The sequence below is a fragment of the Marmota flaviventris genome, chromosome 12 (genome assembly GCF_047511675.1).
Source record: "Marmota flaviventris isolate mMarFla1 chromosome 12, mMarFla1.hap1, whole genome shotgun sequence".
NCBI lineage: Eukaryota > Metazoa > Chordata > Mammalia > Rodentia > Sciuridae > Marmota > Marmota flaviventris.
This window is the reverse complement of record NC_092509.1, coordinates 98531695-98547062: the sequence shown is the minus strand read 5'-3', so window position 1 is coordinate 98547062 and position 15368 is coordinate 98531695. Positions and strand designations below refer to the sequence as shown.

General features: G+C 34.1%; 1 protein-coding gene across 1 annotated transcript in view; it reads left to right on the top strand.

Moving 5' to 3' along the window:
* The window catches only part of Ralgps2 (Ral GEF with PH domain and SH3 binding motif 2), a 145170-nt gene that overhangs the window by 26435 nt on the left and 103367 nt on the right, over positions 1 to 15368 (top strand). The window contains exon 2 of the mRNA XM_027934890.2: positions 12328 to 12466. Within this exon, the coding sequence (XP_027790691.1) occupies positions 12410 to 12466 (57 nt within the window). The 5' untranslated portion in view covers positions 12328 to 12409. The remainder of the gene's footprint in view (positions 1 to 12327; positions 12467 to 15368) is intronic.

Here is a 15368-nt window from a genome sequence, read left to right as displayed (position 1 = left end):
GGAATATGAGAGAATATTTTGCCAATCCTGGATTTTGCTCTTACTGTTATTTCCTTTGTCGTGTTGTTCACTTAACAAACTACTATTAAAAGTGAAGAGAGGAAGAAACTAGATATTTCAACTTTGGCCACTCCTTCATTTTCACAGTATCTAACATTCAAGTAAGGGTTGGTAGGGAAAGCTAGTTTGGTTTTGCAAAATGCACCAAGGGATTAGCAAACTGAAGATGTGCAGTTAAGATGTGTCCCATTAACTGGTTATGCGAGTGAGCTCAGCCAGATCATGACCTCAGTGTTGGATCATGGTCTCTCATGTAAAATCAGGAGATTGGATTAATGTGATGGTTTCACAACTTGCTTTTTTTCATTTTTGTTTTTCTTTCCTTTTTCTTCCTTCCCCTTCTTTCATTCTGGCACATTTCAAAGATACTTTCTCATCACTTTTCAGTAAATTCTTGTAGCCATGATTGTCTGCAGGGACTGGGGGTGCATGAATTGGGGAGCATGCCCTGGGAAGAAGAAAGAGCAAGTGTTGCACCTAATAGAAGAACAAGTAGGCCCAAATCTCCATCACGACAGATTAGGCCCCAACTTCCTTATTTAGACTCCTATAGCACAAGAATTAAAATTAAGAATTAATAAATGGGATGGATTCAAACTAAGAAGTTTCTTCTCAGCAAAAGAAACAACCAACGAAGTGAATAGAAAGCCTACATTTGGGGAGCAAATTTTTACCACATGTGCATCAGATAGAGCACTAATCTCTAGGATATATAAAAGAACTCAAAAATCTAAACACCAAATAAATCCCAAATAACCCAATCAATAAATGGGCCAAGGAACTGAACAGACAATTCTCAGAAGATGATATAAAACCAATTAACAAATATATGAAAAAATGTTCAACATCTATAGCAATTAGAGAAATGCAAATCAAAACTACTCTAAGATTTCATCTCACTCCAATCAGAATGGCAGCTATTAAGAATACAAACAATGAGTGTTGGCGAGGATGTGGGGGAAAAGGCACACTCATATATTGCTGGTGGGACTGCAAATTGGTGCAGCCAATATGGAAAGCAGTATGGAGATTTCCTTGGAAAACTTGGAATGGAACTACCATTTGACACAGTTATCCCTCTCCTCCGTCTATACCTAAAGGACATAGCCACATCAATGTTTATAGCAAGCAGCACAGTTCACAATAGCTAAACTGTAGAACCAACCTAGATGTCCTTCAGTAGATGAACAGATAAAGAAAATGAAGTATATATACACAATGGAATATTACTCAGCATTAAGAGAGACTAAAATCATGGCATTTGCAGGTAAATGGATGGAATTGGAGAATATTATGCTAAGTGAAGTTAGCCAATCCCAAAAAAACAAATGCCGAATGTTTTCTCTAATCTAAGGAGGCTGATTCATAATGGGGGTAAGGGGAGAGCATGGGAGGAATGGAGGAACTTTGAATAGGGCAAAGGGAAGGGTGGGGACATGCAGGTAGAGAAGATGATAGAATGAGATGGACATCATTATCCTAAGTTACATGTATGAAGACATGAAAGGTGTGACTCTCCTTTGTGTACAACCAGAGATATGAAAAATTGTGCTCTGTATGTGCACTATGAATTGAAATGCATTCTGCTATCATATATAACAAACTAGAATGAATTTTTAAAGATGTTTAAAAAAAAGGGCAAGTGTCAAAATAAGGGAAGACCAAAATGAGGGGACTTCAGGTGCATCCACGTTGAGATATCTAAATAATATTTATTAGTATCATTTTTTATATTAGTCTGAGGCAAAAATATTTGTATGTATATAGCTCAGATCCAAAAAGTTGTTCATGAATTCATTTGGTTCTTTGTCACTAAATAAGTGACCACTAGCGCCATCTGTTGGTAGTAAGTGTTGTACTTTTATTGGATGTGTAGCTCTGAGTTCCAGTGAAATTGTTCAAGTTAATTCAGGAGAATTTATAGTTTTTCCCTGTACTTTTTTTTTTTTTAATTAAGTTGTTGATGGACATTTATTTATTTATTTATTCATATGTGATGCTGAGAAACGAACCCAGTGCCTCACACATGCCAGGCAAGTGCGCTACCGCTGAGCCCCAGCCCCAGCCATCCCCTGTACTTTTATTTTTTTCTAATTTAAAAAAAATATATATTTTTTAGTTGTAGTTGGATGCAATACCTTTATTTCACTTATTTATTTTTATGTGGTGCTGAGGATCAAACCCAGGGTCTCGCACGTGTGAGACCCTGCTAGTGCTCTACCACTGAGCCACACAACCCCATCCCCTCCCCTGTACTTTTTAAAAAATATTTTTCTAATTTATAAATGGACACAATGCCTTTATTTATTTTTATGTGGTGCTGAGGATTGAACCCAGTGCCTCACACATGTGAGGCAAGAGATCTACCACTGAGCTACAACCCCAGCCCTTCCCCTGTACTTTTCATTTTGAAATAGTTTCAAGCTAATAGTGAAGTTATGAGAACAATATATTAGGGTTCTCCACATAAAATAATAAAATGTGTGTATACATATTTTAAATATATGTGTGCTCCTTATATAATTGTAATATACTTAGTAATATGTAATTCTACACATATCAGAAATTCCATTTCTTAATTTTTGTATACACACACACTCACACTGTACATACATATAAATAAGCAAATGAGGAATTGTGATCACAGAGGCTGATGAGATGTGCAGTTTGCAAGCTAGAGACCTAAGAGAGTTGATAGTTGATTCAGCTCCCCTCACACACAGTGTTCTGTTCTCTGACCATTTGTAGGTCCATAGTGGCATACTTTAGACAAATATTTAAATTTGTTTAATTAATTTGTATTGTTTCCATGCTTGTAATTGCTAATGTCTTTATTGGTATGTATTCTTTATTTCAATTATGTAGAATTTTGAATTAGAAGGACTTTTAGTCTTTTAAGTAGAGAATCTGATCATAATGCTCACACTCTCCAAAAACAAAAACCAGAAATGTGTTTGGAGCACAATTTATCTTTTTACTTGGAACTTTATTCCTGTTGTCTGAATTTCTAGTTAACCTATATTCATATCTTAGGTCAAGTGCCATAGGAGATCTCAAAGTTGTTTGGTATTAGAATTACTTATTAAATTGTTTTCATGAATTTTCTATACAAGATATAAAGCATGACCTTTAAATGAATTATTTTATAGATTTTTTTCCTCTTTGATATTTAGTTGTTTAAAAGTCTTTCTTGCTCTATAAGTTATTAATTTCCAGGCCATTTAGGTATAACCCTTCTGTGTAGATGGGAGCCCTTTCCCAAATGGATCAGTCCATTATTGTTGCCGTGTAGTATTAAATGCACCTAAACCATTTCTGGAAAGACTTAGATATGGAATCTTTTTTAAAAAAAATTAAGCTAAAATGATTTTATTCTCATTTCAAATTATTAAGTTTTCTAGGTGAGACAATTAACTCATTTGTCTATGATCTTTTGGGAAAGATGTCATTTTGTTAAAATATTGTGCCTAAGCCCAGTGCAGTGGCACATGCCTGTAACCCCAGCAACTCAGGAGGTGGAGGTAGAGGATTGCAAGTTCAAAGCCAGCCTCAGCAATTTAGCGAGACCCTAAGCAACTCAGCGAGACCTTGTCTCTAATAAAATACAAAATAGGGCTGGGGATGTGGCTCAGTGATCGAGTGCCCCTGAATTTGTTCCCTGGTACAAAAAAAAAAAAAACTCTGCCTATACTTAATATAAATTTGAATGGACTATGTTTTAGTATTTATAAATGATGAACTCAAGTTTCTGAAATTAAACTTTTAATTTGCTATAGTCACTTCATTATTTTTAAACTTTTCTTTACACTTTGAAGAAATAATATGTGCTTTTTAGAAGATGGTGAGGTACATTATATTTTGTTTTTTGCAATGCTGGGGCTCACACCCAGGGCTTCATGCATGGTATGCAAGCACCCTACCACTGAGCTACATCTTTTGTTTCTCTCTCTTTCTCAGGAATTGAACCCAGGGGTGTTTAACCACTTAACCTCATTACCAGCTCTTTTTGTATGAGACACGGTCTTCCTAAGTTGCTTAGGACCTTGCTAAGTTACTGAGCTGGCTTTGAACTTGGAATCTTCCCAAGTTGATGGGATTACAGGTGTGTGCCACCATGCCCAGCACAAGGTACATTTTAAGTGGGCCAGTTTTTTTCCATTGTCTTTAGTATTATGCACTTTACTTCAAGTAGATATTAAGATGGTTACATGATAAATGAAAGTTTTCTGTTGTCATCTTCTAATTTCAGATGTTAGCTTAGTTTGTTTTGAAACTCATCTTTCTCACACATCTTGATTAAATATAAAATCTGCAAAATATAAATAGATGTTAAAGTTAAACAATAATTTGGTAAGTGATTTAGTGAAATGGGAAATGATTTATTCTAAATGTGTGGATTAATTTCAACAATATCAACTTTTTTCTTTTGCAACTTGGGTGGTGTGTGAAATTGCTAAACCTGTCATTATTGTTGGCTTACAGGGATGGAAGTTTCTCCAGATCGCATCCTTTTTTCTTACAGTTTGGGTGTGTTCTTTCCATGTGAATTGCTGCTGCTTAAAAATTTCTTTCTATCCTTTTATTAAGATTTAAGTGTACGTTAGGATATATTTTAGTTCTATACTAATTAATGATTCTTTAATTTTAAAGAACTAATAATAATTTCAAGTTTTATAAACTTTTTCAGAAATATACAACTTGAAATTATTATTATTGCATTTAATCTGTACAGGTTAAAACCCCTTCTGATTCCAAGTATTTTGAATAGGGGGTATACAGCCTGTTCTTAGAAATCAGTCAGTGGATATAGAGGGTGTTTCTCTCAAGGGGCTTCTCATCATTACATCAGTGATTTAGTATTGCATACTGTAAATTTTAAAAATATTTTTAAATTTGTAAATTCATCTTTTTGTTGTTGTTGTTCTGACTGAATACTGTATTCAGCGTAACACGCTTGGTTAGTCCTGAAGTTGGCTTTCTGTGTCCCATGTTTTTTCCACTGTACTGCTTTCTCTGTCCCTTGGGCATAACAGGTGGTGAGGATTGTTCATGAATTAATGTGAATTACTTAATTTTTTTTCAATATTATCTATCAGAAATTGCCATTTCCAAGTGATGAAGGATTTGAATTAAGACTGGTGATAGAATAAAGGTAATTGAAGTTAAGGTGGTAAAATGTGAGCATGAGGTTTTATACAAATAGAAGACTAGAAGAAGGTCCTAAAGAGACTGGAGAGGCCTGGTGGGAAGGGTCCTGCTCATCACTTCAGATACTTTCCTGTCTTTGGCAACAGATGGGAAAATATTGTTCACTACTCACCTTCCCTAAATTCCTAGCTTGTTAAGTCTTTAAATATAGGTATTAGTTTCCTAAGATCATTTTCCTACTCAGAAATTTTTTTTCTGGGGAAAACTGGGTATTGAACCCAGGGGCTCTCTACCGCTGAGCTGCATGTCCAGCCCTTTCTATATTTTTTATTTTATCTCTAATTTGCCAAGCTGTCCTGGAACTCACCGTCTTCCTGACAGACTTGTATCACCACACCCGGCCCTACTCAGAAAACGTAATGATTCTAAATTCCTCTACTTGGCACTTGAAATTCTTCCACAGTCTGGTCCTGTCACTTCAAGCTTTACCATAGCCTGTCAGAAAGTTCTTCGTATTTAGTAGGCCAGTGTTCCACGTTACATCTTCTCTGTGTACCATATTTTTTTTTCTTTTTTATTTATTTTTTAGTTTTCGGTGGACACAACATCTTTGTATGTGGTGCTGGGATCGAACCCGGGCCACACGCATGCTGGGCGAGCGCGCTACCACTTGAGCCACATCCCCAGCCCTGTGTACCATATTTGATTTCCTATTTCTTCCTTCTCCTCACCATATTTAAACTTAATCAGAGTAGGAACGAACAACTTTGTAGTCCCCCTTTCCATCTTTCTTCCCTTTCTTCCTCTCTTCCAGCTGTCCATCCCTACTCTCTAAGCTTAGGCAAGTTGTCTAGCCTCTGATCTCTAAAAAGGGTATGTAATGTTATTACCTCATAGGTTGAAGAGGAGTTGAGGTATTTTTAAGGGAAAGGTATTTAGTGCATGGCCTGATAACAGAATGTACCCTATAAAGGTTAGTCTTTATTAGTGTGCTGTGTTCCAGTGCATAAAATAAATGATAGAATTTTCTAGGAACAGATTAATAGTTCATCTTTTATATAATAGTTTATCTTTTATATGTATGTTATATAAGAAGAATGGTATTTTTACAATGTTATGAAATTAATTTTGAATTTTTAAAAACATTGACAGTAATTTAAAATATTAATCATCTCAGAAATCATGATTGAGACAATTGTTTTTACACCTAACTTTATTTTTAACTGTTGTAAAAGTAAACAGAAACCAAGACAGGTGTTTCTACTTTAAGAGTTAATCGTTTTTCATATAAGATATTCTTTTTTTTTTTTTCCGCTTTTGAACATTATATACTACTCTTTATTTTATCTGATTTTTTTTTTCAAACATTTTTATTTTTAATTAACACATATTAGCTGTACATATTTATGGGGTACAGTATATCATTTCAATACATGTACACAATGTGTAATAATCAGATCAGGACAATTGGCATATCCGTCACCATGTAAGATATTCTTAATTGCTCACCATGTGGACTAATTTTGTGGTTTGTTCTTTCTTTAAGAATGTTTAAATATTGCCTTTCTTTCTTTATTTTTTAAATATTACCTTTCTTTCATTCTTTGAAATCTCACATTTTCCATTTCATTAACTCTTTGGAATTTTTATATAATTAAAATTTTCTGTTTAGTTCACTTCATGAATTCTCTCTTCATTGGGATTTAATCTAATGCGTAATTCTCCAATGAATGTATGTTTCTTTTTTAAAAAAAAAAATTCTTTTACAAATGTTTGTCTTGCTTTATCATGTCCTGTTTTTTCCATTTCTTACCTCCTATTTCTTATACTTTTTCATTTGAAATTCTTGGAAAGTAATCCCAATAATTGATGTTTCCTGTCTCACAGTAGGTTGGTAGCTTATAGAGTTTATGATATTTTTATATTGAGTTTGTCAGTGGGGCTTCATTTGTGGGAATCTCACATTACCCAGTTTGAAAGGCACGTTCCTCTTTTAAATTTTTGTTCCCACCACCTGCCTTGGCTTTGAGCAGTCTTGCTGGCTTGCAAACATATTTTAAGTGAATTTCTTGTCTTGAAGTTCTTGAACCATTCTGGTAAAAAATTCAAAATCTGTATCTGTGTGGTAACATGCCCCAGAAGATAGATTTTTGGAACAGATACTTTCTTTCAGCCATGTCTAGTATAGACAACTCACCTCATCTTTCTATACCAGATATATTTTTCCCCCTAGAGCCTCTTAGCACACAGATGAACTATTGGGATATGTAGGGATATGGCAGGAAGGAGAGGGCATGTGTCTCAGTTCCATTCTTGTCTCTTGGTGACCTTATTTTTTTCTTTGCAAATAGTATAAAAATTCAAGCCCCTATTCTAAATTTCTCTTGGAGCTCAGTTTTACTTGATTTTGGTCAGCTGTATTGCTCAAAGTAGAAATTTTCACCACACTGTGTTAATTTAAATCTTATGTGTATTGATTATTTGATGGCTATTTTCCCTGTACTTTTATGGTTAATCTGGCATTTATGAATGATTATATTGTTTATTCCTTCATTCTTTCTTTGAACAGATACTTATTAAATAGGTAATTTAAGTCCAGTACTATGCTATATATGTGTCTGAATGCAAGATGAAAAACAATGGGTTTTTGTTTGTTTTTAAATATGGATCTTTAACTAAAATCAAGGAAGTCAAAGATCATTAAGGAAAGAGAACATAAACAGTGTGGAAATACAGGAGTAGACTTTGATGAAAGAGCCCTGGAAGCACAAAGGTGGGAGGCTAATAAACTCTTTGGGAGGTGCGGGCAGGGAACAGTCTATAGCTCCAGACTATATGTCTCATTTCAACTTCCTTTTAAGTTCCTGTCTTAATAACTTAAACTTTTCATAGTGGCAAATAGCAAAGATAATTTTGCTTAGTCCTGTACCACTAGTGGTTTTAAGAGACAACTGCTTTATCATACTTTTGTCCAAAAAGCTTAAAAACTATTATCGCAAAACCAAAATCTTTTCTTTGTTATTCCTCAGCATTTCTATGACTATAATTTTTTTTGGTGGTGGTGGTGGTCAGGTTTACCAGGGATTGAACCCAGGAGCACTTAACCACTGAGCCACATCCTCAGCACTTTTTTATATTTTATTTAGAGACAAGGTCTCACTGAGTTGCTTAGGGCCTCATTAATTTGCTGAGGCTGACTTTGAACTCCGTCCTCCTGCCTCAGCCTCCTGAGCCACTGGGATTACAGGTGTGCACCACCACACCCAGCCAGCTATAATTATTGAAAATAAAGTACTGGGGAATTTGGGACTAATGCCTAATTTTTTTAGATTAAAAAAAATGGAGAAGGCCGATCTGCCATGTGCTAAAATGGGCTTGTCTTAGTGCTACCATACACAGGCCATTTATTTATTTCTTTGAATCTCCCATGAATATCCTTTAAAGTGTACCTTTAATTTTTGTTTAAAAATTAATATCAAAGGAAAGGAAACTTTGTAGTAACTTTTAAATATTTGTATTGTAATTATGTTTTACCCTATGTTCTTTTTTCCTCTTGAAACTTTATAAAAATATTATCCTGAGAAGATTTAGTTTCTGTTATTTAACCTGTCACTGCTGTTCTCCTGTTTCTTATAATTGTCCATTTGAATTGTTATTTTAAAATTTGGTTTATTTTTATTTATTTTTTGAGACAGGTTTGCTATTTTTGTCAAATTGGACTTGAACTCCAGGGCTCAGGTGATACTCCTTCCTCAGCCTCCCAAATATCTCAGTTACAGGCACACCACCACTCCTTGCAAATTTGTTTTTGTTGATGGTGGTGGCAGTGTTGGGGAATCCAGCCCAGGGCCTTGTGCCTGCTAGTGAAGTACTCTCCATTGAGCTATGTCTAAAAATACTCAGTTGTATTTTTTAAAAGTAGTTGTATACAAAGGCATTGAAGTTGTGTCTGATTTTCACTATTGTAAATAATGCTTGATTGAGTAGTTCTGTATAGAGTTTTGTTTTTTGTTTTATCTTTTTTTACAGTTTTGATAGGATGAATTTCCAGGACTGAGATTTTAGACCAGACCTGTGCATACTGTTCCATACTGTCCAAAAGTTTCCAGTTAATTACGTTCACTACCAGTTTACTTATAGTTGTTGCTTAACTTTTCTAGAGTATATCTTGTAAAACTCTGAAATCCTTAGCATAATCGTGATGATGATTATGTAAATTATTTTAGAAAAGTCTATGCAGCTGGTACTGTGAAATAAGATTAAATTGACTAGTGAGAAATTTTTGCTTTGGCTTACCCCTTGTTCATTTATAAAAAGGCCTTGGTTTTTTGAGGAGGCAATGAGAGCAAGCAGTTAGGGGCCGAATGATTGTGCCTGCAATTTGACAATCTAGTTCTGTGAATTTGAGAAGGAAGAATGTATGCTTCAAGATTTCCTGATCAGGGATGTTGCTTAGAAAGAACCAATATCCCTGTTTTGGTAACTGTCTTAAAAGTTGAAAAGAGAGTGAGTAGAAACTAATGAATTTTAAAATAGATGCTGTGATGTTGATAGTCATTATGAATGATTGTGCCATGTATAATGCTACGAAAAATAAGTTTAAAAAACTAAGGTTAAAAAATAAAAGTATGTATTAATTTGCTAAATTTGTCTTGAGACATGTACTAAAAGAATAGACCCAGGTCACCCTTGGAGCTTGCAGTGTTTAAATATGAACCCTTTGTACTTCACCATTATTAAATAAAATTGACATGTAGTATATTTGTCAATAATTATGAGTAATTTTCTTTAAGATATACTATGTTCTGTTTTTTTTTTTTTAAACATGTATGAACTTTAACGTGACCTCCAGTATCATGGAATATTTAACAGTTTAATTAAAAACAGATGGAGAAAAGTTGATTATGATCGGAGTTTGCAAATATATTGTTATTATTCCCAGTCTGCATTGCCTTTTTTCAGTAAATAATAATAATAATTAAATTTACATATTTAATAGGTAAAGATACAATTTCTTTAACCATGAAATTAAGAATCTTTTACCACTAGGGGGCACTCTTGATTTATGAATTCATGTCATACTTAGTCTATGCATAGAATATGGAATGAGATGAAATTATTTGAAAACATTTCATTGCAAACTGAATGTTACTGTCAAGAAAATTAGAATTATCAAGCCAGTTTTGTGTAACAGGGTGAACATAAATTTATCATTAACAGTGTTATCATAGATTAATGATGCTTATAGAATAAGATAATATCCGTTGGATGAAATTATAGTATTTCTGTGCTTTATTCATTTCCTATTGATTTTCTAAATGTCTTTGAAATGGTTTTAAAACCACCATTATTTCAAACATTTTTTTTTAATTCTAGCACAATGTTTTCCTCTTGGGTACTTAGGCAATCTGAAGAAATGAAGATAAATTTAGGATGTGACCAAGGAGTGTTATTATTAGTAGTAATTTTTAAGTATTTGAAAACCAGGGGTAGGTTTTGCTCCATTTAGGAAATAGATTTGGCATTTTTATTCATTGGCATTTACAATTAGGATTTTAGCAACTTGTCACCAGTGTGTGCTTGCCAGAGGCATATTTCTAAGGTTTTGTCTTTTTTATTTAGAAGACTCCATTGAATTTAAACTTTATGTAGAGTAAGTTTATGGTAATGAAAAGTCTGCATCATGGTAATAGCATTCTTGTTATGTACCAGCACTTGTTTTAGGTGCTTTTGCATATATTAGCTTGTTTATCCCCAGGACAACTCTGTCAGGTAGGTATCTATTGTTATTCCTGTTTTATAGATGAGGAAATAGCACAGGAAAGTTCAAGTTTGCTGGTTTTATATAGGCAATCTTGTTCTAGGCTCTGTGCTTTTCAGGTGCTATCCTACATTGCTTTATCAGAGAAAGTAAGTTTAGTATTGAAGGAATTGCTATTGACATCGTAAACTTAGTCTTTAAAGTAGAATACCTAAATTACAGACACTTACCATTCTATTATGAAAAACATTGTGGAAATCTTAAAAGGGTCCTTCAAGTCCATTCAACTTACAGAGAGGAGAAAGTTTTGTCAGAGAGGTTAAGTTAGCTACTCAGTGCTGTACGGCAAGTTATTTGTGTAAAGATAATAGAACCTCAAGAAAATATTCTGACTTCCAGTAAAATAGAAAAAATACAGTATTATGGAAAAAAATATTTAATATTGATGGTTTGTCTCTTGTTCTTTGCTCGTCATTTACCCTTTTTTCAAGAGGTTTTCTTTCTTGTATTACATGGGAATAATAATAGCATTATTGTTAGTGAACACTAACTAATGTTCTTGGAAGCTGTGAAATGAGATAATGGATTGAGGTTATTCATAAACCTTAAAGCCCTATACAAATAAACATGTCATATTTTGTGGTATTTTTATGATACATTCCATATTTTATTTTTCCGTGTTTATAGTACCTTGGTCCCCAACTATCTAGATCACCAGGAATGAAAAGCTTAGCCGGGCATGGTGGTGCATGCCTATAATTCCAGTGGCTAAAAGCTAAGGCAGGAGGATCACGAGTTCAAAACCAGCCCCAGCAAAAGTGAGGTACTAAGCAACTCAATGAGACCCTGTCTCCAAATGAAATAAAAATAAGGGCTGGGGATGTGGCTCAGTGGTTGAGACCCTGAGTTCAATCCCCAGTACCACAAAAAGAAAAGAAAAGCTTATTCAATATTTTTTATTTAGAGGTGCCATTTGGATTTTGAAATTTTTATTGTATAGGACATCCATTACTTTGCCACATGATTTTTATACTTAAAACTAAAAAAAAAATTATTTTATTCTCACATATTCCACTTAATCAGTGAAAAGTGATGCTTCACTTAGGAAGAAAACAGTAACAACTATTGAATACTGCCCATCTGGTGTTTCTGATTATTTGAAAATAGCTTATAGGATTGTTCTCATGTTCTCAATCTGGATTTAGTGGCTTAGCTAAAATAAAAGTTCAGCAAATGGAGTTCAGCAAAGATGAACTATTTTGTTCCTTAGCATAGTGGTAGGCATGGATTGGTGTTTTTGAACTTCAGGGAAGATGCACATATTAACTTTTCTATCTATATATTTTTTTTTTCTGCAGACATAATGTATTTGTGGCCTTGGACATGAAGTAATCAGTCCTCTGTTGCTGTAAACATAGGGTGGGGACTGATGAGGGAAGCATGGACCTAATGAACGGACAGGCAAGCAATGTTAATATCGCAGCTACTGCTTCTGAGGTAAGACATTTTACAAAACCTCACTGTAAATTTTCTCACCTGCCTTTTCTGATTTTTCATTCACTGTTTGGTTGCATTTTAAAATTAGAATGTGAGATAAAGGGCTGCGTGTTTTTAAGAACATGCAGTTTTGTCATTCATGTATTCACTGTTCATCTTAGAAATAGTCCTCATCTATTTAAAATACTTGAAAGATAATAATAAGAAATGATTACTTAAAACTTTCTTTTAGGTTTAATTTTAGAGAAAACACATAATTTCCTTTTAGAGTATTCCTACTTTATGTGAACCTTGGACAATAGTGAAAGTGAGGCAAAGAAAGATTGTTTATTTGGAATCACTGAATTTTTGGACATCATACAGAGCACTGATTTCAAGCCTGTTGAAGGAGATCAAAGAACTCTTGGACTGGACTATTAGGCTTAGTCTGATGAGGTAGATGGAGATGAACACTGAACCAGGTGTTCACCTCTCTAATTAGTATATTGTGATTTTATTTCTACTTCATCTTTTTCTTTTTTTGCCTGTCTACAAATCTAGAATACTTACCTTAGTAGTTTTAGCATTTGTCTCCTATGTTTCTCCTTTGTTTTTCTCCTATATTGGAGAAGACCAACATTTATGACTCTTTAACACTTTGTTCTCAAAGTATTTTAATAACAGTTAATAGTCCACCACCTTTAGGCTGTTAGTAGTACCACAGTTCCATAGCCACCTACACTTAAATCTTTAAGTTCTTTTATCTACTCCCTTTTTCTTGGCCTGCCACAACCATTTTCTTATCCCAGCAGAATCCACTAGCAAAACAGAAATTATGACCTTAAGTGATGTAATCATGGGAGTGACATCGTATCACCTTTGCCATTTTCTACTAATTAGAAACAAGTCATGGTCCTGCCCACACTGAAGGGAAGAGAATTACACAAAGGTGGGAATCCCAAGAGGTACAGATCCTTGGCAGCTGTCTTGGAGCAGCCTATTCACCAGACTTTGGCTTCATCTCCTTATTTCTACTATTACCATCCTAGTTTGGTTATTTATGATTTCTTGTCTAGATTATTGCAGCAACTTTTCAGTTTAGTTTTGCATTACTATTCTCTATTGTTTCTGTTCCATTTGTCTGAAATTTACCATTAACATTGTTAAAATAAAGTTTTTAAACTTTTGTCTTATCCCCAAACTATTGGTGGTTTTTTATTGCCTACTAATAATATTCGAATACCCCCACAGCCATTCATTATTCAATATTTTCCTCAGAATGGCTCCCAATTTTATTTCTAATGGATTTAATTCCTATTTGAAACTTCTGTTGAAAATACTACATTTTTAAAAATGTTTATATTAATCATTAGCTTTGCCTACTTCTGTTCTAAATTTTCCGTCCGGAATTTTTCTTCCCTTTCCAATGTGTCCCTTTCCTTACTGCACAAAAAGATATTGTCTTTTGAAATGTATTTCAAACATTGTAACTTTTAATAAAAGCTTTTCTAATTTCCTAAAAGGTGGGAGTTTTCCTGTTTTTGAAACTATCACTTTAAAAAATCTTTAGGCTTTTTGTTTTGTATAAATGTATGCATAACTTTTCTTCCTACTTGAGGCAGGAATTATATTGTTTATGTATATTTACTTAGCATATTAGAAATATATTCATTTTTTTCTTCTATTTATCTATTTTTTAAAATTTTTTTATTTGTTGATGGACCTTTATTTTATTTATCTATTTGTAAGCAGTGCTGTGAATCGAACCCAGTGCTTCACACATGCTAGGCAAGTGCTCTACCACTAAGCTACAACCCCAGCCCTATTTATCTATTTTTGATCAGTGCTTTGTAGATACACTTAAAGATGGATTTCACTGTGGTGTATTTATACATGCACAGAATAATTCTGTCATTCATTCCACATTTCCTCCCCTTTCCTGTCCTTCCTCTCTCCCTCTCAGTCTCCTTCTTCTTCACCATTGGTATTCCCTCTATCCTTATGGTTTCTGATCATTACTTTTCCTTTTTATCTCTTTCCTTTAATTCCAGATTTGACATATGAGAGGAAACATTCAATCCTTGATTTTCTGAATCTGGTTTGTTTCAGTTAGCATGATGTTCTCCATTTCTCTTCATTTACCAGCAAATGCCATAATTTCATTCTTTTTTATGGCTAGGATAATTCGTGTGTGTGTGTGTGTGTGTGTGTGTAAAATGTATTTTCTTAATTCTTTCATCTGTTCATAGGCACCTGAGGGATTCCATACTTGGCTATTGTGAGTTGTGTTCCTTAAATATTGATATGGGTGTATCATTGAACTTTTTAGAGTCCTTCTGAATAGGTATCAAGGATTGGGATAGCTGGGTCATATGGGGGTTCCATTTGTAGTTTTTTGAGGAATCTCCATACTGTTTTTCAGAGTGGTTGTATTAATTGGCATTAACATCAATTTTTGAGTGTGCCTTTTCCCCAACACCCTTGCAACATTTATTTTTACTCTTGATAATTGCCATTTTGCCTGGAATGAGAGGAAATCTCAATGTAGTTTTAATTTACATTCCCCTGATTGCTAGAGAGTGGTAACATTTTTTCTATATTTCTGGTTAAGCTGGGTTTGAACTCATGATTCTCCTGCCTCAGCCTACCAAGCCCTAGGATTATAGACGTGAGCCACCATGTCAGCAGAATATTGAACAAAATATTCTTTTTTTTTTTTTTTTTAGGTGTAGGTGGACACGATACCTTTATTTTGTTTACGTGGTGCTGAGGATCAAACCCAGTGCCTCACACATGTTGGCGAGTACTCTACCACTGAGCCACAACCCCAGCCCCACAAAATATTCTTTAAATGTCTGTTACGTCCATTTGATTTATCATATTATTTAGGTTGGAAATATTTTTATTGATTTTATGTTTGGAT